The sequence below is a fragment of the Heterodontus francisci genome, chromosome 17 (assembly GCF_036365525.1).
Source record: "Heterodontus francisci isolate sHetFra1 chromosome 17, sHetFra1.hap1, whole genome shotgun sequence".
NCBI classification, from domain to species: domain Eukaryota; kingdom Metazoa; phylum Chordata; class Chondrichthyes; order Heterodontiformes; family Heterodontidae; genus Heterodontus; species Heterodontus francisci.
Genome location: NC_090387.1, coordinates 31,733,502 through 31,761,284, shown reverse-complemented (window position 1 = coordinate 31,761,284; position 27,783 = coordinate 31,733,502). Strand labels below are relative to the sequence as shown.

At 41.3% G+C, this 27,783-nt stretch overlaps 1 protein-coding gene across 1 annotated transcript in view; it reads right to left on the bottom strand.

Moving 5' to 3' along the window:
- The window catches only part of nfat5b (nuclear factor of activated T cells 5b), a 196,733-nt gene that overhangs the window by 38,052 nt on the left and 130,898 nt on the right, over positions 1–27,783 (bottom strand). The window contains exons 8-10 of the mRNA XM_068049209.1: positions 23,386–23,441; positions 8,451–8,583; positions 3,453–3,524 (exon numbers count right to left, since the gene is read on the bottom strand). Of these exons, the coding sequence (XP_067905310.1) occupies positions 3,453–3,524; positions 8,451–8,583; positions 23,386–23,441 (261 nt within the window). The remainder of the gene's footprint in view (positions 1–3,452; positions 3,525–8,450; positions 8,584–23,385; positions 23,442–27,783) is intronic.

Below are 27,783 nucleotides of genomic sequence, written 5' to 3'. Positions count from 1 at the left end.
TAAAATACTCAATGCAGTTAGTGACCTTTTTTGTGACACAGGACCATATTTTAGTGTTTCGTGATCTACTTCCTGAGTTATTAAAGCCAAGCAGCATGATTTGCTAGTTATGGCTGTTGCAAATGAAAGCTTTAACGTTATAATTTCCCGTTTTTCTTCCTCCCAGCACCACCATGCACTTGCCAACAGGATGCTCTGTTTCAAGGACTATATTGTGAAATTTTCAGCCTTACACCTGGAAGAGAAATTAGAGTAGCATATGTTGTCCTCAGATTTTACCAAACTGTGCGGGAACATCTTGTCTGTGTCCTCCCCTCAAAAGCATAGCTAAGGTTGGGAAAATCACCATAGAGAAATACAAATACACATACCACATTGTGGCACAATATGTCAATAATTCACTAGGTTGCTTGTAATCTTTTAGGTTAGGTGAGAGAAAGGTAGCTTTCTTCTTTTTCTCCTTTTCTTAAACATACATGCCCAAATGCACTAGAAATGCTGTTCAGAAAACAGAAAGTAAAACATGTGAGGCTGTGGCAACTGCGATTGCTGTGGGAAAGTGCCCATCCTCATAGAGTCAGAGTCATAGAGAGATACAGTACTGAAACAGGCCCTTCGGCCCATCGAGTCTGTGCCGACCATCAACCACCCATTTATACTAATCCTACATTTATTTTATTTATTTATTTTTATTTTTTTAATTAATTCATTCATTAATCCCATGTCCCCTACCACATCCCCCCCCCCCTTCCCTCAATTCTCCTACCACCTACTTACACTAGGGGCAATTTACAATGGCCAATTTACCTATCAACCTGCAAATCTTTGGATGTGGGACGAAACCGGAGCCCGGCGGAAACCCACGCGGTCACAGGGAGAACTTGCAAACTCCGTACAGGCAGTACCCAGAACCGAACCTGGATCGCTGGAGCTGTAAGACTGCGATGCTAACCAGTGCGCCACTGTGCCGCCCATGTACTCTGAATTTCCATGGGGATCATTGTAGTGCAATTAGAAGGAACACTGCCCAACTTTTCTTTTCTGCAAGACGGTCGCTGTACCACTATGATCCTGGCTAAGATCTCTTAACTCAGCAAAAAAGAGGAATCAAATTGGAATTCTTCTGGTTTGAAAGGCTTAGTGGCTAAGCACACTACAAAATGAAGCACTGAAATAATAGATGGGGAGGTTATGAGTCATTGTGCTTAGTTAACAAGAATTTTTGAACATTCCTTATACTTGTGTTTGCTGCAAGTTGTATGAAGCTTGGAAACGGTTATCTATGAGAAAGGAGGGGAGGACTCCTTCCCACGGTGCTCAAGGTACCTCAAGGGAGACAACCAAGCATGGACAGTCTTCATAAATGAGGAGGACGCATTGAATACAGGGATCTAACTTGAAGGAAAAATGTTTATTTTAAGTATGGTGAAAGATAAATGTATAAGTTGATGTCATTAGCTAGATGCTTTTTAACTAGCATGCATCATTGTTACTGGACTGACAACAACAGTACTAAAAATTAAGACAATGCCATCAAAAAACTAGTGCCATAAAATGTCATGTATGGGGCTGTTTGCTGAAAATTCCTTAGTCTACGGTCCATTCACAATTCTTCTGATAATAAAGTACCCCATGCTAGCCTACAGCAGGGTCTGGATGACATCTAGACCCGGGCAAATGAATGCCAACAAACCATCACATCAAGTACCAGGTACTGATCATTTTAAACAAGAGAAAGCCCAGACATCTTCCCTCAACGTTCAATAGTAACACCACTGGCAAGTTCCCCATCGACATCTTGGGAGTTGACACTGACCAGAAGGTAAACTGGACTAGCCATATCAACAACGCGACTGCAACAGCAGGACTGAGGCTAAGTACTCGTGGCTCGCCCCCTGACCCCTCAAAAGCCTCGCCACTAGCTAGATAGCTCAAGTAAGGAGTGTGACAAAATATTCACCACTTACCTGGATGGATGTAGGTACAACAACACTCACTACCATCCAGGGCAGAGCGATTCATTTGATCAGTGCCCCTGCCTGACCTCAATATCCACTACTGGAACAGTGTGGCTGCTGTATCCCAGAATTTGCTTCCTGAACCAATATGGGAATACTATCACCATAAGGACTAAAGTGGTTCAAGAAGGCAGCCCATTGCCTCAGGGCAAACAAGGGATGAAGAATAAATATGGCCTTGCCAACATCACCCAGTTCCTCACAACAAATACAAAAATTCTTTCATGTGATATTGCTTGGATTGTACAGGCTTCCCGGCACCATTTTTGAAAACTTTATTCTATGTTTTGTATAAGTTTAAGTAAACTGGTCTATTTCAACACTTAACTTTAAGCATTTTTGTTAAGAAAGGTGGAACTAGACTAGTTTTAAGTAAATAGTTCTGATTAGCTAAATGCACAGAGCACTTAGCTGATCAGAACAATTAAAATTTCAAAACACTCAATCATGCTGGCTGGCTTGAATTAATTTCATATCTATGAAGTGACAGAATGGTTGTTATCAAAACCAACATTTTTGGCATTTTATGTGTGCAGCAAGACATAACACATCTGTGTTGAGTTCTGTGGGGTTCCCCATAATGTAGTAGGCAGTTTGGTGTTGATCACAGAAAATTCGATCAGTGGGTTGATCTGAAATGATCATATGCGCAATAGAGGTATACAAAACAGCACTCACAAAATTATTCTTATATTAAGAACATGAAATAGTAATCTTCTGAAATGCATAAATGTTAAGACTGCATTATATGGAGGTCACTGAGGTCAGCAACAGAATGGTGAAAAGTTGATAAAAACATAACCATTATGTTTCAAATATTATACCGATGAGTACACATCATGTACTCAAAGCAGTACATAAAGTTTGACTTTCAGCTCCTGAAACTCAATTCACTTCCTCAAAACAGCAGTAGCTATAATGATACCATTTACATCCACACTATTAACATGTTAATGTTCTTGTGCAGACTTTTCATAAGTGAACTTACCCTCCATTCCCTACCAATGTAAGAAAAGAGAAAACTTGCACTGTTTGCAACTTTTAAAATACATATTTTTCTCTCTATTTTCTTCCCTTCTTAACCCCTTAGGGGATGCTTCTGGATTCTGGCTAAGAGGATAGGTGGATGACGGCAGACATTTTTCAATCTATAACAGAGCAATTCTGTGCCTAGCTGGTGAAGGTGAAATATGCAAGGTGGAAAACCTGCAGATTTACCATCGAGTGTGAAGGGGGTCACAGGGGTCCTTAAGTTATTTATCACTGTTCTAAATCCTTAACACTTATACAGTCGTACTTCCCAAAAAGTTATTCCTTTACATTTCTAGCTGAATTTGACAACTCAGTTAAGCTCAGCAATTTGCTGTGCATGGGAAACCAGAGCCCCAATATTACTTTGCCTTTATTTAAATGTATAAAGAAATACCATTTTACCTTTCATTGCTTCTTCAAAGGAACATGGCTGTACAGGAATTTCTTTCTTTACATTGACATCTGATGAATTTGCTGAAGCACAAATAGAACACACAATGAAGTTTTTAAAATTCAACTTGTCCAGTTTTCCACTTAGCAGACATTTAAACCATTCATCTATATATATTTTTCATTTAGTTCCTAGAAAGACAGTTGAAGCAAAAATGATCAGGTTACTGTATGGCATTATTACAAGCGCTTCAACAAATATTTGTATTCAGGTGTGGCCCTTAAAACTAAAACAGTGTTCCCCAAAATTATATATTGTATCAAATACCATTGGAGTGTTTGAGCTTCTTGACTTTGTGGCTTGATAAGGTTCATCTCACAGGGCACATATAAAATCAACACTCCGTTTAACTTGCATATATCTTAAGCTCTGGCTTTTAACAGTTCCTAGTTTCCTGATTTTAGAATTTATTCACCAATGAGGCAATAGCACTAAAAATAGGCCTTTGCAAAAATTCAAGATCCAAAAAAAAATCAAGCAAGAAAACCAGCAAATAAGAAATGTCTGTTATAATCCAGAAAGCCAGATCGTGAAGGGTAGAATTGGAGCCAATCTTTACACATCTTCATAAGCATTTATTTAGTTACTCATTAAAAGCATGCACCTCCTAACCCAACAACCAGTTTCAGTCTGTATCTATTTATAGGGGTGCAAGTGAATCCCTAGTTAATGTCCATCACCTGCATACAATTAAACAGCATTAATATACAACCAACAGATTCTCTTCTCTCTCTTTAAATACAATTTAGAGCTTATATGTACAACCAAAATTTCAAAACAATTAAACTAAAAACCTCCATATTCTGTACAAAGCATTACATTGTGAGACGCCCCTCCTCTAGGACCCCTAACAATTTCTTCATATATGCATTTCTTTTTGTAAAAGAATCACACATTTGATTACACTTTCTCTCCAGCATTTGTTGCAAGCCAGCAAGGTCAATCCATAACTGTTTCACACTCACACTTTTAGTAAAGTGTACATTATCCCACAATGAATAATTATGCGCACAACATTCAATGACTATACTATCTACAGTATGCCCATTGTACAGAATTGCACTTAAAAGTTTTGACAAATAGAACCCTATCCACTGCCATTGTTTCAGCAGCCAAAGTAATTTTTTAACAACCCTTTTTATTTTCTTAGCTTCCCAAGCTAAAAGGACAAAATTTCCCATTTTCACCCATAAGCCCATCGGGAAGATTAGCATGTGAAGCATCACTAAAAACATCTAGTTTCATGCTCTTTGGGACATCTAATGTTAGGAACCTGAGTATGCATTTATCCAGATTTAATTTATTTAATGTTTTATTTCTTTCAAAACATTCTGGACTGTAGGGTGTTTCATCATAGTACTTTACTCCAACACATCAAAACTAGCACCTGGTCTATTCTGAGTGCACAGCCAGTCAACTTACCGATCAAGCTTCACAACTTCTCTGTCTCTTCTTTAGATATAACATTATCTTTCTGTGATCACCTTGTATAATTAACCAAGATGAGAGCAACACTCTCTAAATAGGATTGTTGGTTTAAAGTTATTCCTGATCTACTCTGCTTAATATCTAAACCAATATATTTAAAAACATCACGAAACGGACTCCCAATTTTAAATTCTACTCTAATCTTACTAATAATACATTTCTCATAAGAAATCATCAACATGCAACATAAAGATACCTGAAAATTTTCCTTTATGATACCAACAAAACATTGCGGGATCTACTTTTAGTTGAACACAATCTATTTTCAGCAAAACAGATCTCACTGAAAACACCAGACCCTGGAAGCATCATTCAGGCCATTGACGTATCTGTTTGGTTTCCATACTTTTCCTTCTGCATGTGCTGCCTCTTTGGGCAGTTTCAGAAACACTTTTCTTTGAAAAGTATCGCAGAAATGCAGCTTTTATGTTGATTGATGTACACTCCCATGAATATGTGGCCAAAAGAGCTGAATAGATTGTCAAGATCACTTTTCCAGCTGTGGGAGGGTTCACATTAACATCTGTATCACCCAGTTACCCTTCAAAACCCCTAGCAACTAGCCTCACTTTCACCTTATAAGTCTCATCGGCAAGGACTTTTACAGTACAAATCCACCTATGTGGAAAAGCTAAAATAAAAGCAAAATACTGCAGATGCTGGAAATCTGAAATAAAAACAAGAAATGCTGGAAATAGAACAAGGGTCTCTGATCTGAAACGTTAACACTGCTTCTCTCTGCACAGATGCTGCCAGACCTGCTGAGTATTTCCAGCATTTCTTGTTTTTATTTTATGTGGAAAAGCTATCTGGTACCTCAGAATAAACTCCAAACTCTCTCTAATTAGTTTATCCTCAAGTTTATTGGCAACCATCAAAACTTCATGATCATGAGGACTTCTATTTCTAGATCTGTTCTAAGATTGTCCTGCAGCCTTTATTTCATTGTCTAATCTATTCAAGCTATGACCTCTACTTGCACTTATATGCCTGTCAGGACCAGAACTGCATGGTCTGTCTTTGTCCCATACCTTTAGATCTATGGCAACTATCTCATTAAAGTCAAATGCCAACTGAAGGCTTACAATAAGAAAATGGCAGCAGCCTCCAATACATTTTACAGATTTCACACTTCTCACTAATCTCTTCCATTGGCCTTATATCCTCTTCATCAACCACACCTGCATTTTTCAGCAGGATTTTCAACCTCTGACAAGTAGGGTGAGCAAATTGTCTATGTAACTTTAGAACAATTTGTTTTTTTTCGCTCTGATCCTTATCACGTGATGCCATTAATACTTGTCCAATACCCTGATGAGAAACATCAGGTTTTGTTAAGGGGATACAATAATGTTCTGACTGGGTAAACTGCAGATCCACTGACTTTCCAAAAATATTTGCCGTATCATGCTCAGACAGGTTTCATTTGTGCCTTTTTCATAGAAGGTTTATGCAACAGCACAGATATCTTACTAAAGACTACATCAATACTTGTAAAATAGAGGGAATAAGCCATTTTATGTGGAATTACAGCTCTCTTTAGCGGCCTCTATGTATTGTCATCACCAAACCAAAAGCAAGTTGTACTTTTATATTCCTTAACCATACAACGATCCCCACTACCTAGTGAATTAAGATAACATTTTAACTAATCTGTTCCACATATTGTTGGCGTCCAAGCACTATCTAGAACTGCAGAGGTGAAGTAGTCAGCGACTAATACTTTCATCACAGGACCAAAACTCCTTGTGACCAGTATAGTTTGTCCAGATTCATCATTATCTTCATCCTCTTCCTCAGAATTCTCTTTGTTATGTCTCATTGAGGACCCTGCCTCCCTGTTTTGGGAAGTTCATCGCATAATGATAATTTGAATCACACCTGAAGCATCCATTAACTGTTGCTTGGGCATTCCTGGGATTCATTTGCCTATTATTGCTGTTCCAATTCTATCTTCAGCTGTAGTAGCCAGATCTGCTTAAGGCGTTTTCATCCTCATTCTGCCTGCCTTTAAACCTTCCACTGTATTGACACCTGTGTCCAGTATCAGGAGCATTTGGAAATCTGCTAATAATTGAGTTCTCTATTCCTTGTATCACCACGGAATGTCCATTTGTTCTATGAAAGCTGAAGAAAATGACTTTTCCCAGGAATTCTTTCAAGGCAGCAGACATCTGATCCAACAGGGTCGCCCTCTCCAGGAACCGAACACCAGTTAGAACCATTTGAGACACCTTAGCACAATCCAGCAATTTAAATGCTCGTACTGATCCAGGGATTCCCAAATTGAATTTCATCAATTTTTTATAGTCTGTTAAAGTCCATGATATATTCTTCCATAGAACGGCCATCTGTTTTCTGAAATCTTTCCATGTCTGACCATGCCTCATCAGCATTTAAGATCATCTTCCTTGTAAATTTCATCCTAGAATTCTAATAGAAGGTCCAAATCTTCATCACTATCCATCTCACAAAATACTCTAATTCTGATTTTACTTCTTATAAGAAGTGACAATGCCAAGGCCATACCTTGTTGCCTCTTTGGTAGGGACTTAACCAATGTCCAAATATCCACTTCATTCTTCCACTGATCATACGATTCAGACTTTTGAGAACATTGGAGGGTAATCATATCCCAACAACTTACACTTGCTTTCTGCTATTTTCCACAATGGCCACAAGGATTGTAGTTTACTGTTTACATTTTTTTTCTTAGCTTCCAACCTTCATGTTTAGGCAACTATTCTCTGCTACCATGTTATAATCCAGAAAGCCAGTTGGTGAAGGATAGAACTGGAGCCAATCTTTACAAACCTTTATAAGCAATTATTTACAGAGTTACATATTAAAAGCATGCACCTCCTAATCCAACATCCACAGTTTCAGTCTGTGTCTATTTCTAAGGGCACAAATGACTCCCCAGTTAATGCCCACCATCTGCATACAATTAAACACAATTAATATACAATCAACAATGTCCAAGTGCAAATAAAACTGAAGTGCTTGTTTCATGCCTGGTTCCATGACTGATGAGCTGTATGTATTCCACTGGCATTTGGACATTCCTGACATAGCAGATGTGCCAAAACTATAAAGAAATGTAAAGCAAAATATAGCTAATGGGTTTTTTGGTTGAACCCAGAATACATTAATTTTATAGCTAAGGAATAGTTATCTAGGAGAAGAATGTTGGGATCAGATGTAAAATTTGAAAATTAACTGTCAAAATGTTGCTATGCTCTGGAGATGCCAATAAACTGCTTTTGCTTTTTTTCAACTGGCAGTGCATCAGTGACCGACTGGAGGCTAGTCTTTAACAGCAGCTTTCAGCAAAGCTACTACTTGATTAACAAACATTAAATACGCTCCTGCTGGCAAGGATTTGTCAAGGTCTTTGCTCTCTTGAGATCAGAGATTTAAATAAACAAAGATGCAAAGATGTTGTATTAAGCTTCACTAACCTGGATCTGGAGTGAAAGTAAAAGGCTGTACTTCATGTGACCTTCCAGCATTGGTTACGACATATATTCCAACTGAAACTGGTGATGTTATGTGTGGATTGTAATATGGAGGAACTTTAACAATAAGATGATTCTTTGAAAAGAAAATAGGAAAACAAAATCACATGTATGATGAATACAAGTAATATTAATATCAAATCCTTTACAGAAAGTGTAAAAATTAATAATTTGCCTGTTTAGAGATAAAACAAAGCAACAAATGCGGCTTAAAGAAGGGCAAGAATTACAGCTCAACATTTCTGTTTACAGGGCTTTCAGACAATATAAAGGAGGATGAAGAAGTGTGTGTGGGGGGGGGGGGGTGTTAAAGCAACAATTACAGCTGTGAGGAAAGATTATATGGTAGAAGGATCATCAAATCAGACCATATGGTTTGAACTGAACAGAAAAAGGGGCAATCATACTGCTGGGGGTGCACTATAGACCTCCAAACAGAGTGAGAGGGAAAGAGGAGCAAATATGTGGACAAATTTCTGAAAAGTGCAAGAACAATAGGGCAGTAACAGTAGTGGACTTCAACTATCCTAATAACAACTGCGGTATAATCAATATAAAAAGTATAAAGGGCTAGAATTCTTAAAATGCATTCAGGAAACTTTTTTAGCTAGTAGGTAGCAAGCTCAGTAAGAAAAAGGGGCACTTTATGGAATGAAACTGGGCAGGTGCAAAGGGTACCAGTGGAAGAGCATTTTGGTGGTAGTGACCAGTTAGATTTCATGTAGTTTCATATGGAAAAGGACAAAGACAGACCAGGAATAAAAGTTCTCAACTGGGAAAAGGCCGATTTTACTAAGCTGAGATGCGATTTAGCAGCTACATGAATATAAAATACTCAGAGCAGTGGGCAGCATTACAAGAGGAGACAGTGATGGTTCACAACAAACATATTCCCACAAAGAAGAGTGGGACTCCCCAATCTAAAGCCCCCTGCATGTCTAGAAGCATACAGGGTAGGGCAAGGCAAAATAGGGAAGCTTATGTCAAATATCGAGCTATTCAAAACTACAGAAAGCTTCGAGGAGTACAGAAAATGCAGGGGTGAAAGTAAAAAGGAAATTAGGAAAGCAAAGGAAGGGCAGGAAAATTTTTGGCAAGTTAAACCAAGGAAAACCCAAAAGATATTTTATAAATACATAAAGAGCAGGAGGATAACTAAGAAAAGAGCAGGAGGATAACTAAGAAAAGAGCAGGAGGATAACTAAGAAAAGAGCAGGGCCGATTAAACCAAAAGGGTAACCTGAGTGTGGAGATGGAGGTTGTGGGTATGGTTCTTAACGAATACTTTGTGTCTGTCTTCACAAAAGAAGAGGATGATGCAGACATTATAGTTAAGGGACAGGCGTGTGAAATATTGGATAGGACAAGCATTGTGACACAGGCAATATTAAAGATTTAGCATCTTTGAAAGTGGATAGATCACCAAGTCCAAATGAAATGCATCCCATACTATTAAGAGAAGTGAGGGAGGAAACAGTAAAGGCTCTGACCACCTATTTTCAATCTTCTCGGCTACAGAAGTGGTGCCGGAGGACTGCTCACGTTGTACCATTGTTTAAAAAGGGAGGAAGGGATAGACTGAGTAATTACAGGTCAGTCAGCTTAACATTGGTGGTGGGCAAATTACTGGCAAAAATTCATCATTCAGAAAGACACAGATTAATCAGTATGGATTTGTTCAGTGAAGGTCATGTCTGGTTAACTTGATTGAATTTTTTGAGGAAGTAACAAGGCAAGTCGACAAGGATAGGGTGTTAGTACTCTACATGGATTTTAGAAAGTCTTTTGACAAGGTCCCACGTGGAAGACTGGTCAGAAAAGTAAAAGCCCATGGAATCAAAGGGAAAGTGACAAGTTGAATCCAAAATTGCCTCAGTCAATACTAGGTTGCTTGCTTTTTTTTTAAACCCAAAGAGTGATGGGGTTCTGGATCTGACTGCCTGAAAGGATAGTAGGGACAGAAACTCTCATTGTATTTAAAAAGCACATGGATATGCATTTGAAGTGCCGTAACCACAAGGTTACGGAGCAAGAGCTGGAAAGCGGAATTAAGTGGATAGCTCTTTCTTGGATGGCACAAACACAATGGCCTCATTCTGTTCCATTAATTCCTATGATTCTATGAAATAACGGTGAAATTCAAAACAGAAAGGAAATTAACTGAAGGACAAGAGTCTGTAGATATATCTGGCACCGGTGAAAGATCAAAACTTTGTTATAACATGGGAGATTCTGATTTGAGTCGGGAATCCCATCTGTGCGTGCAGAATTGAGTTATTAGGCATAACAGAGTCACGAGTAATCCGGACTGGGTAGAAGTGGTAGGGTCCCTTGCAGAAGCTTTATTTTCTGGTGCTAGCCCACAATTTACCAGATTCATTAAATTCAATTTTACAACGTGCCATTGTGGAATTTGAACTCATGACCTTTGGGGTTGCTAGTCTAATACCATACCTGACAGGGCAAGTACTCTGGGAAGCCTTTATGCAAAACCAACCAGCCAAGCTGAGATATGAACATGCGATGACTTGCATAGGAGAAGCTACATTCTGCTACATGTTTGTATAACATGTTTTGTTTTTATCAAGGTGTAGAGATGGCCATGGTGGGGAAGAAATTACTTTGAGTGTTTTTCTTTGAAGCTGGGTGTCTGGATCAAGCATCCCTAGGTCCACTGCAGATTGAATTCATACTGCAAATACCTGACAACCATTCAATTTTGGCAGTCAACATTTTGGGATTTAGTCTGTGTCCACGTGATGAGCAATAATCAGCATGGACTGGAATCACTTACAACAGCAACAACAGAGCTCTGTTAGCAGCTCCGCTTTGGTGCCATGAGAGGAGGAAAGAGGAGGAAAATAGAGAGCAGACTTGAGATGATGGCAGAGAAGGGAAAGAAAGGGAAGTAGCCAGGAGTGTGTTTTGGATGGATAGATTGTTAGGAGTGCTTCTATATTTTTTCAAGTTTTTTTTTGAGGACTCATGTATTTTAGAGCTGGGCATTGGTTTAATTTGGGAAAACTGAAAAAGACTCCAAGGATGGGTTTTTACCAGGGTCACTGAGAGGTCTGGCTTTGAAAACAAAATTACTGGAAGGATCAAGGAACGCAAAAAACAAGCCCTTACTGGTAGGCATCTGTCAGCAAATAATTCCCTAGCAGGGGTTATTTTTGACTTGAGGAAAGAAGTTTGCAGAGAAGTAACAGGTCATGATTTATTGGGGTCAGGAGGCTTGATCCCTGACATTGTTTATGGTTTCGCTTTGGACAGTGAGTTGGAATAGGGACAATGGTTTGAAAAGACAGTTGTAAACAACTTGCCAAGAAGAACAAACCTCCCCAATTCAGTTTGTTCCAGCTCCTTGAAAAAAAACCTGCCAGTTTTCCATCTCTCGAGAAGCCGAGAAGCAAGTGTAAGGCCTGTTCGAAACCTCTGTTGCTGCATTTCCTGGAAAGTTTACCCAAACTGATCTTCAACATTGCCTGAAAAGAACTGTTCTAGGAAGATCCCAGTGACAGCTGTAATACGCATTTGGGACGCCAAACCAAAAGACATCTTTCAATATTTTTTTTTTCTTCAAGAATTAGCAAGTATTTAACCCAAGTGTTTTTTGGGGTTTTTTTGTATTAGAGTTCTAAAGAGTAAATCTCTATTTTTTCGGTTAACTGGTTTGTGTGTGTGTGTATATGAGGGGCAAAGGTAAAAAGGGAACTTTTATATTTCGATCTATGTGTTTATAGGTAGACACAGGTAGAAAAAGGGATGAAGTCCTGCAAGATGAATTTAAGGAGTTAGGAGCTAAAATAAAAGGAAGGACCTCAAAGGTAGTAATCTCGGGAGGGAGGGATTTAGATTCCTGGGACATCGGTTCCGGTCTTGCCTGGGTGTAACCCGTCCACAGCACTAACAAATGCCCCCGTAAGGACATCGGGACCGGCTCTGGGGAAGGTGGGACCTGTACAAGTGGGACGGGTTACAACCAGGCAGGACTGGAACCGATGTCCTCGCGGGGGCGTTTGCTAGTGCTGTTGGGGAGGATTTGATCTAGAATGACAGGGGATGGGAACCTGAGTGGGGAGACTGAGGAGAAAGAAACAAGGATAGAAACGAAGACAGGAAACAAAAAGGCAAAAATAGAAGACATTGAAATCAAGGGCAAGAAACATTTAGGGCCATAGAGCAAAATAATGCCAAGATGACTAAATGTTAAAAAGACAAGCCTAAAGGCATTGTGTCTCAATGCGCGGAGTATTCGCAATAAGGTAGACGAATTAACCGCGCAAATAGATGTAAATGGATACGATATAGTTGCCAATACGGAGACATGGCTGCAGGGTGACCAAGGATGGGAACTGAACATCCAAGAGTATTCAATATTTAGGAAGGACAGGCAAAAAGGGAAAGGAGGTGGAGTAGCGTTGTTAGTAAAAGAGGAAATCAATACAATAGTGAGGAAGGATATTAGCTCAGAGAATCCTGATGTGGAATCTGTATGGGTGGAGCTAAGAAACATCAAGGGGCAGAAAACGTTGGTGGGGGTTGTATGTAGACCCCAAACAGCAGTGGTGATGTAGAGGATAGCATTAAACAGGAAATTAGAGACGCATGCAATAAGGGTGCAACTCTAATTATGGGTGCCTTTAATCTACATATAGATTGGGCAAACCAAATTAGCAATAATACTGTAGAGGAGGAATTCCTGGAGTGCGTACGTGATGGTTTTTTGGACCAATACTTTGAGGAACCAACTAGAGAACAGGCCATCTTAGACTGGGTATTGTGTAATGAGAAAGGATTAGTTAACAATCTTGTTGTGCGGGGTCCCTTGGGGAAGAGCAACCATAACATGATAGAATTCTTCCATTAAGATAGAGAGAGGGAGAGTTGATTCTGTGACTAGGGTCCTGAATCTAAATAAAGGAACTATGAAGGTATGAGGCGCGAGTTGGCTATGATAGATTGGGGAACGTTACTTAAAGGGTTGACAGTGGATAGGCAATTACTAGCATTTAAAGAGCGCATGGATGAATTACAACAATTGTTCGTTCCTGGCTGGTGCAAAAGTAAAACAGGAAGGGTGGTTCACCGTGGCTTACAAAAGAAATTAGGAATAGTATTAGTTCCAAGGAGGAGAAATATAAAATGGCCAGAACAAGCAGCAAACCTGAGGATTGGGAGCAGTTTAGAAATCAGCAAAGGAGGACAAAGGGATTGATTAAGAAGGGGAAAATAGACTATGAGAGTAAGCTTGCAGAGAACATAAAAACTGACTGTAAAAGCTTCTATAGATATGTGAAAAGAAAAAGATTAGTGAAGACAAATGAGGGTCCCTTACAGTCAGAAACGGGGGAATTTATAATGGGGAACAAAGAAATGGCAGACCAATTAAATACATACTTTGATTCTGTCTTCACAAAGGAGGACACAAATTATCTCCCAGATATGTTGGGGAACACAGGGTCTAGTGAGAAGGAGGAACTGTATGAAATCAGTATTAGTCGGGAAATGGTGTTCGGGAAATTGATGGGATTGAAAGCCGATAAATCCCCAGGGCCTGATAATCTACATCCCAGAGTACTTAGTAGATGCATTGCTGGTCATTTTTCAAAATTCTGTAGACTCTGGAACAGTTCCAACAGATTGGAGGGTAGCTAATGTAACCCTACTATTTAAAAAATGGAGGTAGAGAGAAAACAGGGAATTATAGACCGGTTAGCCTGCCATCAGTAGTGGGGAAAATGCTAGAGTCCATTATAAAAGAAGTAATAGCAGAGCACTTGGAAAACAATGACAGGATCGGACAAAGTCAACATGGATTTACAAAAGAGAAACCATGCTTGACAAATCTACTGGAATTTTTTGAGGATGTAACTCGTAGAATAGATAAGGAAGAACAAGTGGATGTGGTGTATTTGGACTTTCAGAAGGCTTTCCATAAGGTCCCACATAAGAGATCAGCATGCAAAATTAAAGCAAATGGGATTGGGAGTAAGGTACTGAAATGGATAGAGAACTGGTTGGCAGACAGGAAACAAAGAGTAGGAATAAACGGGCCTTTTTCTGAGTGGCAGATAGTGACTAGTGGGGTACCGCAGGGATCAGTGCTAGGACCCCAGCTATTCACAATATATATTAATGATATAGATGAGGGAATTAAATGTAATATATCCAGGTTTGCAGACAACACAAACCTATATGGGAGTGCGAGCTGTGAGGAGGATGCAGAGAAGCTCCAGTGTGATTTGGACAGGTTGAGTGGGTGGGCAAAAACATGGCAGATGCAGTATAACATGGATAAATGTGAGGTTATCCACTTTGGTAGCAAAAAACAGAAAGGCAAATTATTATCTGAACGGTGATAGATTGGGAAAGGGGAAGTGCAGCGAGACCTGGGTGTCCTTGTGCACCAGTTGCTGAAAGTAAGCATGCAGATGCAGCAGGCAGTTAAGAAGGCAAATGGTACGTTGGCCTTCATAGCGAGAGGATTGGAGTACAGGAGCAACCATGTCTTGCTGCAATTATACAAGGCCTTGGTGAGACGACATCCGGACTATTGTGTGCAGTTTTGGTCTTCTTATCTGAGGAAGGATGTTCTTGCTATGGAGGGAGTGCAGCAAAGGTTCGCCAGACTGATTCCTGGGATGGCAGGACTGACGTATGAAGAGAGATTGGGTCGATTAGGCCTGTATTCGCTAGAGTTTAGAAGAATGAGAGGGGATCTCTCATTCTGACAGGACTGGACAGACTAGATGCAGGAAGGATGATCCCGATGGCGGGGGCGTCTAGGACCAGGGGTCACAGTCTAAGGATAAGGGGTAAGCCATTTAGGACTGAGATGAGGAGAGATTTCTTCACCCAGAGAGTGGTGAAACTGTGGAATTCTCTACCACGGAAAACAGTTGAGGCCAAATCATTAAATATATTCAAGAAAGAGTTAGATATAGTTCTTAGGGCTAATGGGGTCAAGGGATACAGGGAGAAAGCAGGAACAAGTTACTGAGTTTGGATGATCAGCCATGATCGTATTGAATGGCGGAGCAGGCTCGAAGGGCCGAAATGGCCTACTCCTGCTCCTATTTTTCTATGCTTTGCTTCATTACTGGTTAAGACTTGTTTTATAACGAACTGATAATTTTGTTGTTTATTAAAGAAACCTGGTTGATGTGTTTTATTCTGGGATAAAAACAGAGTTAATGATTGACCGTATCGGTAAGTGGGAAAAAAATTAAATATATGTTGTAACCTGTGGAGAAGTGGAACTAAAATAAACAGAGCCCTCCTCCTGCCTCAGTCATAATAAGACGGATAGGAGAAGAGGCCAGAAAACTGAAATGACAGTTTTCTGGGGGATAAAAAGGAATGAGGTGGAGAGCCGATGCTGTGACTGGGTCTGAGGTGATATTAAGTGGGGAGGGGGGGAAGGAAAGAGTATTTTAAATATATTTTGAAATGGAATGTTGCAACCCATTCAGCAATTTTTATATAAATAAATTTGTGAATTCCTCGTGTAGCTGCTGATGGTGAGCAGCAGATATGTTGTTTTATTCCAAGTAATGCATGATCTACTCTTAGGGCCTGAGGAACAGACTTAGACCTGAAATATCAATTTGTTTCTTCACAGATGCTGTCTGACCTGCTGAGTGTTTCCAGTTTTTTCTGGTTTGTATTATATGGGACTCTGATTTAGGGTGATAGCAATATAAATGCATTTAACTTATGCAAAGTATCACAAGTCTGTTAGTAGTAGTTTTTGGGATTGAATTCCATGAATATAAGAACAAACGAAATAGGAACAGGAGTAGGCCAAACACCCCTCAAATGCTTCACCATGCAAGAAAATCATGCCTGATCTTCTACCTCAACTCCACTTTCCTGTCCTCTCCCCATATCCCGATTCCCTTTATATCTGGTTCCATTCTTACATATCTAATTGTAGCCAGAGAATCACCTGCAATGGCTTCTCTTTCTGCTCCCATACTATGACCTCTGGTGTCCCCAAGGATCTAACCCCGGCCCCCTCCTCCTCATTTACATCTGCACCTCAGCAACTTCTTTCAAAAACACAGCTTCAGTCTCCACATATAAGCTGACCACATCCAGCCTATCTCACCACCACCACCTCTCTTGATCCCGCCACTCTCTCCAAATTGTTAGACTGCTTATCCACATCCAGTACTGAATGAGCAGAAATTTTCTCCTACTAAAGATCAGGAAGACCAAAGACATTGTCTTCAGTCCCCGCCACAAACACCATTCTCTAGCCACCAACTCCATCCATTTCCCTGACAACTCTATGAGGCTGAACCAGACTGTTCACAACCTTGATGTCATGCTTCTGAGCACATATTCATGCCTATTTTCACCTCTGTAACCTCACCCGACTCCGCCTGCCACAGCTCACCTGCTGCTGAAACCCTCAATCATGCTTTTGTTACCTCTAGACTTGACTATCCCAATTCACTTCTGGCTAGCCTCCCACGTCCTACCCTCCATAAACTAGAGGTCATCCAAAACTTTGCTGCCCATGTCCTAACAAGCAAGACCCATCCACCCATCACCCCATGCTTGTTGAACTACACTGACTCTGGTTAAGCAACGCCTTGATTTAAAAATTCTCATCCTTGTTTTCAAATCCCTCCATGGCCTCGTCCTTCCTTAGTTCTCTAATGTCCTCCAGCAGCATAACCCTCCAAGATATCAGCGCTCCTCAAATTCTGGCCTCTTCATCATTCCCGATTTTAATCACCCCACCATTGGTGGCCTTACCTTCAGCTGCGAAGGCCCTAAGCTCTGGAATTTCCACCCTAAACTCTCCAACTCTCTTGCCTTCCTTAAGATGCTCCTTAAAACCTACTTCTGACTAAGCTTTTGGCCATCTGCCCTAATATCTCATGTGGCTCCTGTGAAGCACCTTAGGACATTTGAAGACATTAAAGGTGTTGTTTTGTACAAAACAATAAGTGCATATTTTTGTGAAAGAATTAGTTTAGTGATCTTCATTATTATTAAAAGTTCACTTATGTATGTAGTTATTTTTTAATCTTTTTTTTAAAGCCCAAGATACAGATGATGGCTAGAGAAAATATTGCAGGATGCTGGTTGGTAGGAGTGCAGGAGCAATGTGACTAATGTAGGAGATTGGACATGGTGTCCAGGAGCACTGATGGGTGAAGTACTGGGGTATGGTGGTGAAGTTAGGATGGCTTTAAGTTATGGAACACTAGGGTGGTGGTGTCCGAAAGCACTGGTGAAATGGGGTTAATGGGTGTAGGAATACTGGAAGGGAGATTCTAGGCTGTGGGAAGGGGATCACGCGGTTACTGAGAAAAGCTTGGCAAATTGGTTTTGTTGGGGCAAGGCCACAACAAGAAGTGTGGTCCTCGGTCTGGGACTGGAGATGTGAGGGAACAATGCAAATGCTTGAGGCAGAGTGGGCCAGCAATTGGGTATGAGAGAAAATGGGGAAATAGGAAGATACAGATGCTTGAGGATCAGCAGGAGGTAACAGGAGAGTGCGTGGGTAAGATACCACTATGTGCGGCGAGGCAGGAGCAGTGAAAGACGGCAAAAGAAAAAGCAGGGAGTAAGATGCAAGACACAGGCACTTGGAGCAGCAAAGACAAGAGCGACAATGGCAAGAAGGATAATGGATAGTAGGAAGCAGTAGGCAGAGTGTAAAGACAAGTTCAACTATGTACAATGAGGGGCAGTACGAGGGTGTAGGCAGGGCTTTTTTTTTTAAATTCATTCATGGGATGTGGGCATCGCTGGCCAGGCCAGCATTTATTGCCCATCCCTAATTGCCCTCGAGAAGGTGGTGGTGAGCTGCCTTCTTGAACTGCTGCAGTCCATTTGGGGTAGGTACACCCACAGTGCTGTTAGGAAGGGAGTTCCAGGATTTTGACCCAGCAACGGCGATATAGTTCCAAGTCAGGATGTGTGTGACTTGGAGGGGAACTTGCAGCTGGTGGTGTTCCCATGCATTTGTTGCCCTTGTCCTTCTAGTTGGTAGGGGTCGCAGGTTTGGAAGGTGCTGTCTAAGGAGCCTTGGTGCGTTGCTGCAGTGCATCTTGTAGATGGTACACACTGCTGCCGCTGTGCGTCAGTGGTGGAGGGAGTGAGTGTTTGTAGATGGGGTGCCAATCAAGCAGGCTGCTTTGTTCTGGATGGTGTCGAGCTTCTTGAGTGTTCTTGGAGCTGCACCCATCCAGGCAAGTGGAGAGTATTCCATCACACTCCTGACTTGTGCCTTGTAGATGGTGGACAGGCTTTGGGGAGTCAGGAGGTGGGTTACTCACCGCAGGATTCCTGGCCTCTGACCGGCTTTTGTAGCCATGGTATTTATATGGTTACTCCAGTTTAGTTTCTGGTCAATGGTAGCCCCAAGGATGTTCATAGTGGGGGATTCAGCGATGGTAATGCCATTGAAAGTCAAGGGGAGATGGTTAGATTTTCTCTTGTTGGAGATGGTCATTGCCTGGCACTTGTGTGGCGCAAATGTTACTTGCCACTTATCAGCCCAAGCCTAGATATTGTCCAGGTCTTGCTGCATTTCTACACGGACTGCTTCAGTATCTGAGGAGTCACAAATGGTGCTGAACATTGTGCAATCATCAGCGAACATCCCCACTTCTGACCTTATGATTGAAGGAAGGTCATTGATGAAGCAGCTGAAGACGGTTGGGCCTAGGACACTACCCTGAGGGACTCCTGCACTGGTGTCCTGGAGCTGAGATGATTGACCTCCAACAACCACATCCATCTTCCTTTGCGCTAGGTATAACTCCAGCCAATGTAGGGTTTTCCCCCGATTCCCACTGACTTCAGTTTTGCTAGGGCTCCTTGATGCCATACTCGGTCAAATGCTGCCTTGATGTCAAGGGCAGTCACTCTCACCTCACCTCTTGAGTTCAGCTCTTTGGTCCATGTTTGAACCAAGGCTGTAATGAGGTCAGGAGCTGAGTGGCCCTGGCAGAAGCCAAACTGAGCGTCACTGCGCAGATTATTGCTAAGCAAGTGCCGCTTGATGGCATGGTTGATGACACCTTCCATCACTTCACTGATGATTGACAGTAGGCTGATGGGGCGGTAATTGGCCGGGTTGGACTTGTCCTGCTTTTTGTGTAAGGGACATACAATTTTCCATATTGCCGGATAGATGCCAGTATTGTAGCTGTGCTGGAATAGATTGGCTCGGGGCGCAGCAAGTTCTGGAGCACAGCTCTTCAGTACTATTGCCGGAATATTGTCAGGGCCCATGGCCTTTGAGGTATCCAGTGCCTTCAGTCGTTTCTTGATATCACGTGGAGTGAATCGAGTTGGCTGAAGTCTGGCATGTGTGATGCTGGGGACTTCAGGAGGAGGCCGAGATGGATCATCAACTCGGCATTTCTGGCTGATGATTGTTGCAAATGCTTCAGCCTTATCTTTTGCACTGATGTGCTGGGCTCCCCCATCATTGAGGATGAGGATATTTGTGAAGCCACCTCTTCCAGTTAGTTGTTTAATTGTCCACCACCATTCACGGCTGGATGTGGCAGGACTGCAGAGCTTAGATCTGATCCATTTGTTATGGGATCGCTTAGCTCTGTCTATCGCATGCTGCTTACGCAGTTTGGCATGCAGATAGTCCTGTGTTGTAGCTTCACTAGGTTGACACCACATTTTGAGGTACGCCTTGTGCTGCTCCTGGCATGCCCTCCTACACTCTTGAACCAAGGTTGGTCTCCTGGCTTGATGGTAATGGTAGAGTGGGGGATATGCTGAGCCATGAGGTTACAGATTGTGGTTGAATACAATTCTGCTGCTGATGGCCCTCAGCGCCTCATGGATGCCCAGTTTTGCATTGCTAGATCTGTTCGAAATCTATCCCATTTAGCACAGTGGTAGTGCCACACAACACAATGGAGGGTATCCTCAATGTGAAGGCGGGACATCGTCTCCACAATGACTGGGTCGTGGTCACTCCTACCAATACTGTCATGGACAGATGCATCTGCAGCAGGCAGGTTGGTGAGGACGGGGTCAAGTATGTTTTCCCCTCTTGTTGGTTCCCTCACCACCTACCACATACCCAGTCTAGCAGATATGTACTTTAGGACTCGGCCAGCTTGGTCAGTAGTGGTGCAACCGAGCCACTCTTGGTGATGGACATTGAAGTCCCCCACCCAGAGTACATTCTGTGCCCTCGCCACCCTCAGTGCTTCCTCCAAGTGCTGTTCAACATGGAGGAGTACTGACTCATCATCTGAGGGAGGGCAGTAGGTGGTAATCACCAGGAGGTTTTCTTGTCCATATTTGATCTGATGCCATGAGACTTCTTGGGGTCCAGAATCGATGTTGAGGACTTCCAGTGCAACTCCCTCCTTACTGTATACCACTGTGCCACCACCTCTGGTGGGTCTGTCCTGCCGGTGGGACAGGACATACCCGGGGATGGTGATGGCAGTGTCTGGGACATTGTCTGACAGGTATGATTCCGTGAGTATGACTATGCAAGGCTGTTGCTTGACTATAGTCTGTGGGAGAGCTCTCCCAACTTTGGCACAAGCCCCCAGATGTTAGTAAGGAGGACTTTGCAGAGTCGACAGGGCTGAGTTTGTCGTTGTTGTTTCTGGTGCCTAGGTCGATATCGGGTGGTCCGTCCGGTTTCATTCCATTTTATTGACTTCGTAGCGGTTAGATACAACTGAGTGGCTTGTCGGCCATTTCAGAGGGCGTATAAGAGTCAACCACATTGCTGTGGGTCTGGAGTCACATGTTGGCCAGACCAGGTAAAGGACAGCAGATTTCCTTCCCTAAAGGACATTAGTGAACCAGATGGGTTTTTATAACAATCGACAATGGTTTCATGGCCATCATTAGACTAGCTTTTTAATTCCAGATTTATTAATTGAATTCAAATTCCACCTCCTGCTGTGGTGGGATTTGAACCCATGTCCCCAGAGCAATACCTGGGTCTCTGGGTTACTTGTCCAGTGACAATACCACTACGCCACCGCCTCCCCTGTAGTGGATGAAGATGGAATGATGATTGAAGAAAGATCCTTCCCCAGGTTTAAAGAAGTAAATGGCTTTCCCAGGAATAAGCTGCAACAGCCCACTGCTACAAATTCAAACCTAACATACAGAACTTCTTGGATTCGATGGTGTCAGTCACTTCCTTAAGCAGTCTGTGCATCTTAGTTTTATGGGAGTTGACTCACAATGCCACATACCTACTTGTTGAAAAATATACCCTGACAGTGAACAGTTGATAGGTGTCAGCCTTGGCTCAGTTGGTAGCACTCTCACATGAATCAGAAGGCTGTGGGTTCATGTCCCACTCTAGGTCTGGAGCACAAAATTCAAGGCTGACACTCCACTGCAGGGAGCGCTGCACTATCAGAGGTGCTGTCTTTCAGATCAGACATTAAACCAAAGCCTTCTCTCTCTTCTCAGGTGGATGTAAAAGATCCCATGGGACTACTTCGAAGAGAAGAGATGTTATCCCCATTGTCCTGGCCAATATTTATCCCTCAAACACAAAAAACACAACTCAATCACAAAAACAGATTATCTGGTGATTATTACATTGTTGCTTGTGGGAGCTAGCTGTGCGCAAACTGGCTTCCTACATAAGTGACTACACTTCAAAAGTACTTCATTGGCTGTAAAGCGTTTTGAGACATCCAGTGGTTGTGAAAGGCGTTATATAAATGCAAGTCTTTCTTACTTTGATGAGATCAGACAATAAAAATAGTTAATCTGCTCTATTTCTCTTGCAATGAACATAGAGCAATAGTTATGATCAGATTCACTTACTTGCTTTCACATAATCCAAACAGAATGAATATGCAACACTACACAATTTCCATCAATCATCTTCCTTGATTTTAAGCTTATTTTCTAACCTGTTATTGTATTCCTTTGTTCTCAAAGTCCATTGCTGCCTGATTACCTGTTAAATGTTCAGTTTCCAAAAGCCAAACTCTAGTATCGGCATGGAGTCAAGTTGACTCTCATCTCTCCTCCCCTGCCTCCATCACCCCAATGCAATTCACCAATTTAACTTGACAATAACCTTTGTTGGATTTGAATACAATAACCTCTGCAGAATTCAAATAGAGTTGATGCAGCAGCAATGAGTGTGTACAACCACTGGAATGTCAAACTATCTTTTATTGTCTTCACCACTCTGGTTCACAAAACACTCCTGAAATCTCATTTATAATAGTTAGCGCCACTGTCCTATGAATGTAAAGTCTGATAGATAAGAATAGCTCAATAGTAACATTTTTAACATTTACTACACCAAAGTTCCCCCATAGGAGCAGAGTTCGAAATCCCAAAATGTGATATTCAAGCAGTAGGGAGTTCTCCAGCTAACATGGTAAACATTTTTACAGGATATCACCTCTACATGAAGAAAACCCACATTCCAGTGGTGATCAAGATCATGTTTAGATTGGTTAAATATTTCAAAAAAAAACGATGTGTCTTTTTAAAGTCCTAACTTGCTATTATTTCTTAGTATGATAGGGACCAGAAGTCAGGTCAGGGAGCTACAGGCAATGTCTTGTTTGGACTCGGGTGACTGCCTTGGAACAAAGGCAACTTCTGGAAGAATCCAAGAGGCCTGTGCCATCTAACTTGAAGATGGTAGTTAGGAGGAATAAATCAAAGATAAATATATCACATTATAGATTGGTATAATGTTTATGGCATGTCACTAAGGCATAAGAGAAACAGCATGATAGAAAAGACAGGATGGAAATAGGCATGACAGGAAAGTGTTACAGGAAGTAAGTGTGTCTTTACAGAATAGAGAGGAGGAAAATTTGAACACAGACATTCCTTCCCCTTCATGAAAAATGCTTTGAGTGTCTAAACTCACCTGATGGAAAAGTTCCATGTCAATTTCAGCCTCCGATTTCCAAGGACTATTCTCATCTAGTTAAGATCAGAACATTTTTTGTAATTTAATAAACATTCTACCAGTTTTTCATAGATACTGCTTCTGTTACATACAAGTATTAATTAGAAACAGATCAGAGAATTCTTCTTAAAGGTTACCCTGTGCTTAAAGATTGATCATAACGTAAACAGAGTGAGGTGGAATATAACAGCAGTCATAATTACTGCCCACAGAATCCAACAGATCCAACATTATTTTCAAATTAAAATAAGAAATACCAGGGTGCCCCAATGGCTGAGCAAGTTTTATCCAGTGAATAGCGTTACTGGCTGGGAAGTTTCCAGGTTTAATCCATGGTCTCTGCTAAACTAATTTATCTCAGTTCGAAGGCAATTGGATTAAAGAGTGGATAAATAGGCAAGATTCCTGCTCACGTTGGATCATAGAATAGAAATTTACTGCACAGAAGGCCGCCATTCGTCCCACCACATCCATGCTTGCCTAGTAGCCATCCAGTCTAATCTCACTTTCCAGCTTTTGGTCTGCAGCCTTGTAGGTTATGGCACTTCAAGTGCTTAAACAAGTACTTTTTAAATGTTATGAGGGTTTCTGCCTCTACCACCCTTACAGGCAGTGAATTCCAGATCCCCACCACCCCCTGAAACGTTTTCTCTTCGAATCCCCTCTAAACCTCCTACCTCTTACCCATAATCTACACTCCCTGGTTATGGACCCTTAAACAAGAGGAATAGGGCCTTCCTATTGCCTCTATGTAGACATCTCAATCTTATACACTTCAATTAGGTCTCCCCTCAGCCTCCTCTGTTCCAAAGACAACAACCCTAGCCTATCCAATCTTTCCTCATAACTGAAATTCTCCAGTCCAGGCAGCATCCTCGTAAACCTCCTCTATACTCTCTCTAGTGCAATCACATCTTTCCTATCGTGTGGTGATCAGAACTGCAGGCAATACTCCAGCTGTGGCCTAGCTATTATTTTATACAGTTCTCCAGTCAGCCTTATATAGCAGTGCATGTTTAGATGTTAGATGAGACCAGGACTTAGGTTAGCACCTTGCAGATAAATAGTCTCCTGATGTTCTCAGTCAAGGCTTATACATGAATAATGGCAACTTGGGGGAATCAATGCCTTCAACGGACATGGGTAAAACTGCCCGAGAAAAATTGGTAAGAAAATAATTTATGAAGTAGTCAGACAAGTCACATCAGAAATACAATTATTTTAACTTCTAGGTCTTGTAGAAGTCTCAGATTTACCTTTAAAAAATTTCAGACGTGTTTCCATGTGAGTTTAGCTCTTGCTTGATTTCCTTTTGCTACCTTTGCGGCTATAGATTTTTTACCAACTTAACTGGCAAATAGGATGACAGCATAAGATTTCCCTTGATTCTTCTTCTACATGCCCAGTCCCCACCACCCTTCCCTCAGATGTTAAATGCTCCACCATCACTGGACATCTTGTTCAATAAAAGCAAAATACTGCGGATGCTGGAAATCTGAAACAAAAACAAGAAATGCTGGATTCACTCAGCAGGTCTGGCAGCATCTGTGGAAAGAGAAGCAGAGTTAACGTTTCGGGTCAGTGACCCTTCTTCGGAACTGACAAATATTGGAAAAGTCACAGATTATAAACTAGTGAGGTGGGGGTTGGGCAAGAGATAACAAAGGAGAAGGTGCAGATTGGACCAGGCCACATGGCTGACCAAAAGGTCACGGAGCAAAGGCAAACAATATGTTAATGGTGTGTTGAAAGACAAAGCATTAGTACAGATTAGGTGTGAATATACTGAATAATGAACATCAGCAAGTGCAAACCTGAAGAAAAACAACCTGAAAAAAACAGTGGGTAAGCAAACTGAACAAACTAAGATGAAATGAAATAAATGCAAAAAAAGATTGTAAAAAATGTAAAAAGGAATTAAAAAAAAAAAGGAAGAAAAAATAACTAAAAATGACTAAAAATGAAAGTAAAGTGGGGGGCTATCATGCTCTGAAATTATTGAACTCAATGTTCAGTCCGGCAGGCTGTAGTGTGCCTAATCGGTAGATGAGATGCTCGAGGAACAGCATCTCATCTACCGATTAGGCACACTACAGCCTGCCGGACTGAACATTGAGTTCAATAATTTCAGAGCATGATAGCCCCCCACTTTACTTTCATTTTTAGTCATTTTTAGTTATTTTTTCTTCCTTTTTTTTTTAATTCCTTTTTACATTTTTTACAATCTTTTTTTGCATTTATTTCATTTCATCTTAGTTTGTTCAGTTTGCTTACCCACTGTTTTTTTCAGGTTGTTTTTCTTCAGGTTTGCACTTGCTGATGTTCATTATTCAGTATATTCACACCTAATCTGTACTAATGCTTTGTCTTTCAACACACCATTAACATATTGTTTGCCTTTGCTCCGTGACCTTTTGGTCAGCCATGTGGCCTGGTCCAATCTGCACCTTCTCCTTTGTTATCTCTTGCCCAACCCCCACCTCACTAGTTTATAATCTGTGACTTTTCCAATATTTGTCAGTTCCGAAGAAGGGTCACTGACCCGAAACGTTAACTCTGCTTCTCTTTCCACAGATGCTGCCAGACCTGCTGAGTGAATCCAGCATTTCTTGATCTTGTTCAATAGTTTGGTCAAGAAATTATGAAATCTGTTCAGAATGTGAATGACAGCCAAGGATAGATTTCAAAGCCAATCCATTTAAACTGGCACTGAATGCTTTATCACAACTTTGAGGAATGTATTTTATGAAATCCTTTTTTATTTTTCCATTGGTTCATTTATTTTGGAATATTATATTTGGAAAGCAAGTGTAGATTACATCAGCATAAACAACCTGGAGGAATATCATTTGCAACTTTTTTTTTTCCAATTGCTTGTTCCCTTTCACTGGTGCGTTGATCAACTCCTCCAAGCCTTCTGATATAAAATGTTTGCTTTTAAAAGACTGCAAATTCCCTCTTTAATTCAGCAACACGCAACATAGCAATAGTCAAGATGAGTAAATTAAACAAAGTAATACACAATAGCTGAAGATGCACAACAAAGAACTTAAGCGTGAAGCTCTGTACATATTAAATAGCCACTATGTACCAGTGTTTACTAAGGAAAAGGAATCTGACAAAACATCAGTAGAAGCATAGAGAGTAGAGGCAATGGATAGGGTAAAAATTGAGAGGGAGGTGGTACTGGAAAGGCTGGCTATGCTTAGGGTAGATAAGTCACCTGGTCCTGATGTCTTGCATCTCAGGTTGCTATAGTAAGTGGGGGTGGGTAAGGTTTTAGAAACAATAATCGGGGAGGGGAGGGCGGGGGGGGGGGAGGGGATTGACAGACATTTGGAGAAGTTTGAGTTAATTAAGGATAGTTAGCACGGATTTGAAAGAGGCAGATCATGCTTGACTAATTGAATTTTTTGATGAAGTAACAGAGAATTCAATTAGTCAAGCATGATCTGCCTCTTTCAAATCCGTGCTAGCTATCCTTAATTAACTCAAACTTCTCCAAATGTCTGTCAATCCCGCCCCTCCCCCCCCCCCCCAATTATTGTTTCTAAAACCTTACCCACCACTAATGTTAAACTAACTAGCCTGTAGTTGCTCGGAATGTCCTCACACCCTTTCTTCAATAAAGGTGTCTCAGTTGGCACCATCCAATCCTCTGGCACCTCCCCCATATTTAGGAAAGATTGGAAGATTATGGCAAGCTCTTCCCCTATCTCTACCCCCACTTACTATAGCAACCTGAGATGCAAGCCATCAGGACCAGGTGACTTATCTACCCTAAGCGTAGCCAGCCTTTTCAGTACCACCTCCCTCTCAATGATGAAAGGAATGCGGTGGATGTTGTCTACATGGTGTTTAAGAAAGCACTCGATAAAGTACCACATAAAAGGCTGGTTAACAAAATTGAGGCACATGGAATAGGAGGGTCAGTGTCCAATTGGATAAAAAATTGGCTCAAAAACAGAAAACAGCAAGTTGTGGTAAATGGTTGTTCCTCAGACTGAAGGATGGTAGACAGCGGTGTTCCTCAACGGTCAGTGCTAGGATCACTGCTTTTTTTGCTATACATAAATGACTTAAATCTTGGAATAGAGTAGAATTTCAAAATTTTTTAATTATACCAAACTTGGAGGAGTGGCAAACAGTGAGGATGATATGAACAGCCTGCAACAGAACACAGATCGGCTAGCAGAATGGGCAGACAAGTGGCAGATGGAATTTAATACAATCAAGTGTGTGGTGATGCATTTTGGCAGAAGGGATAGGGTGAGTTAATATAGACTTAATGGCTCAGCTCTAAAGAGTGTACAGGAACAGAGGGGCCTGGGGGTGTATGTGCAGCGATCTTTGAAG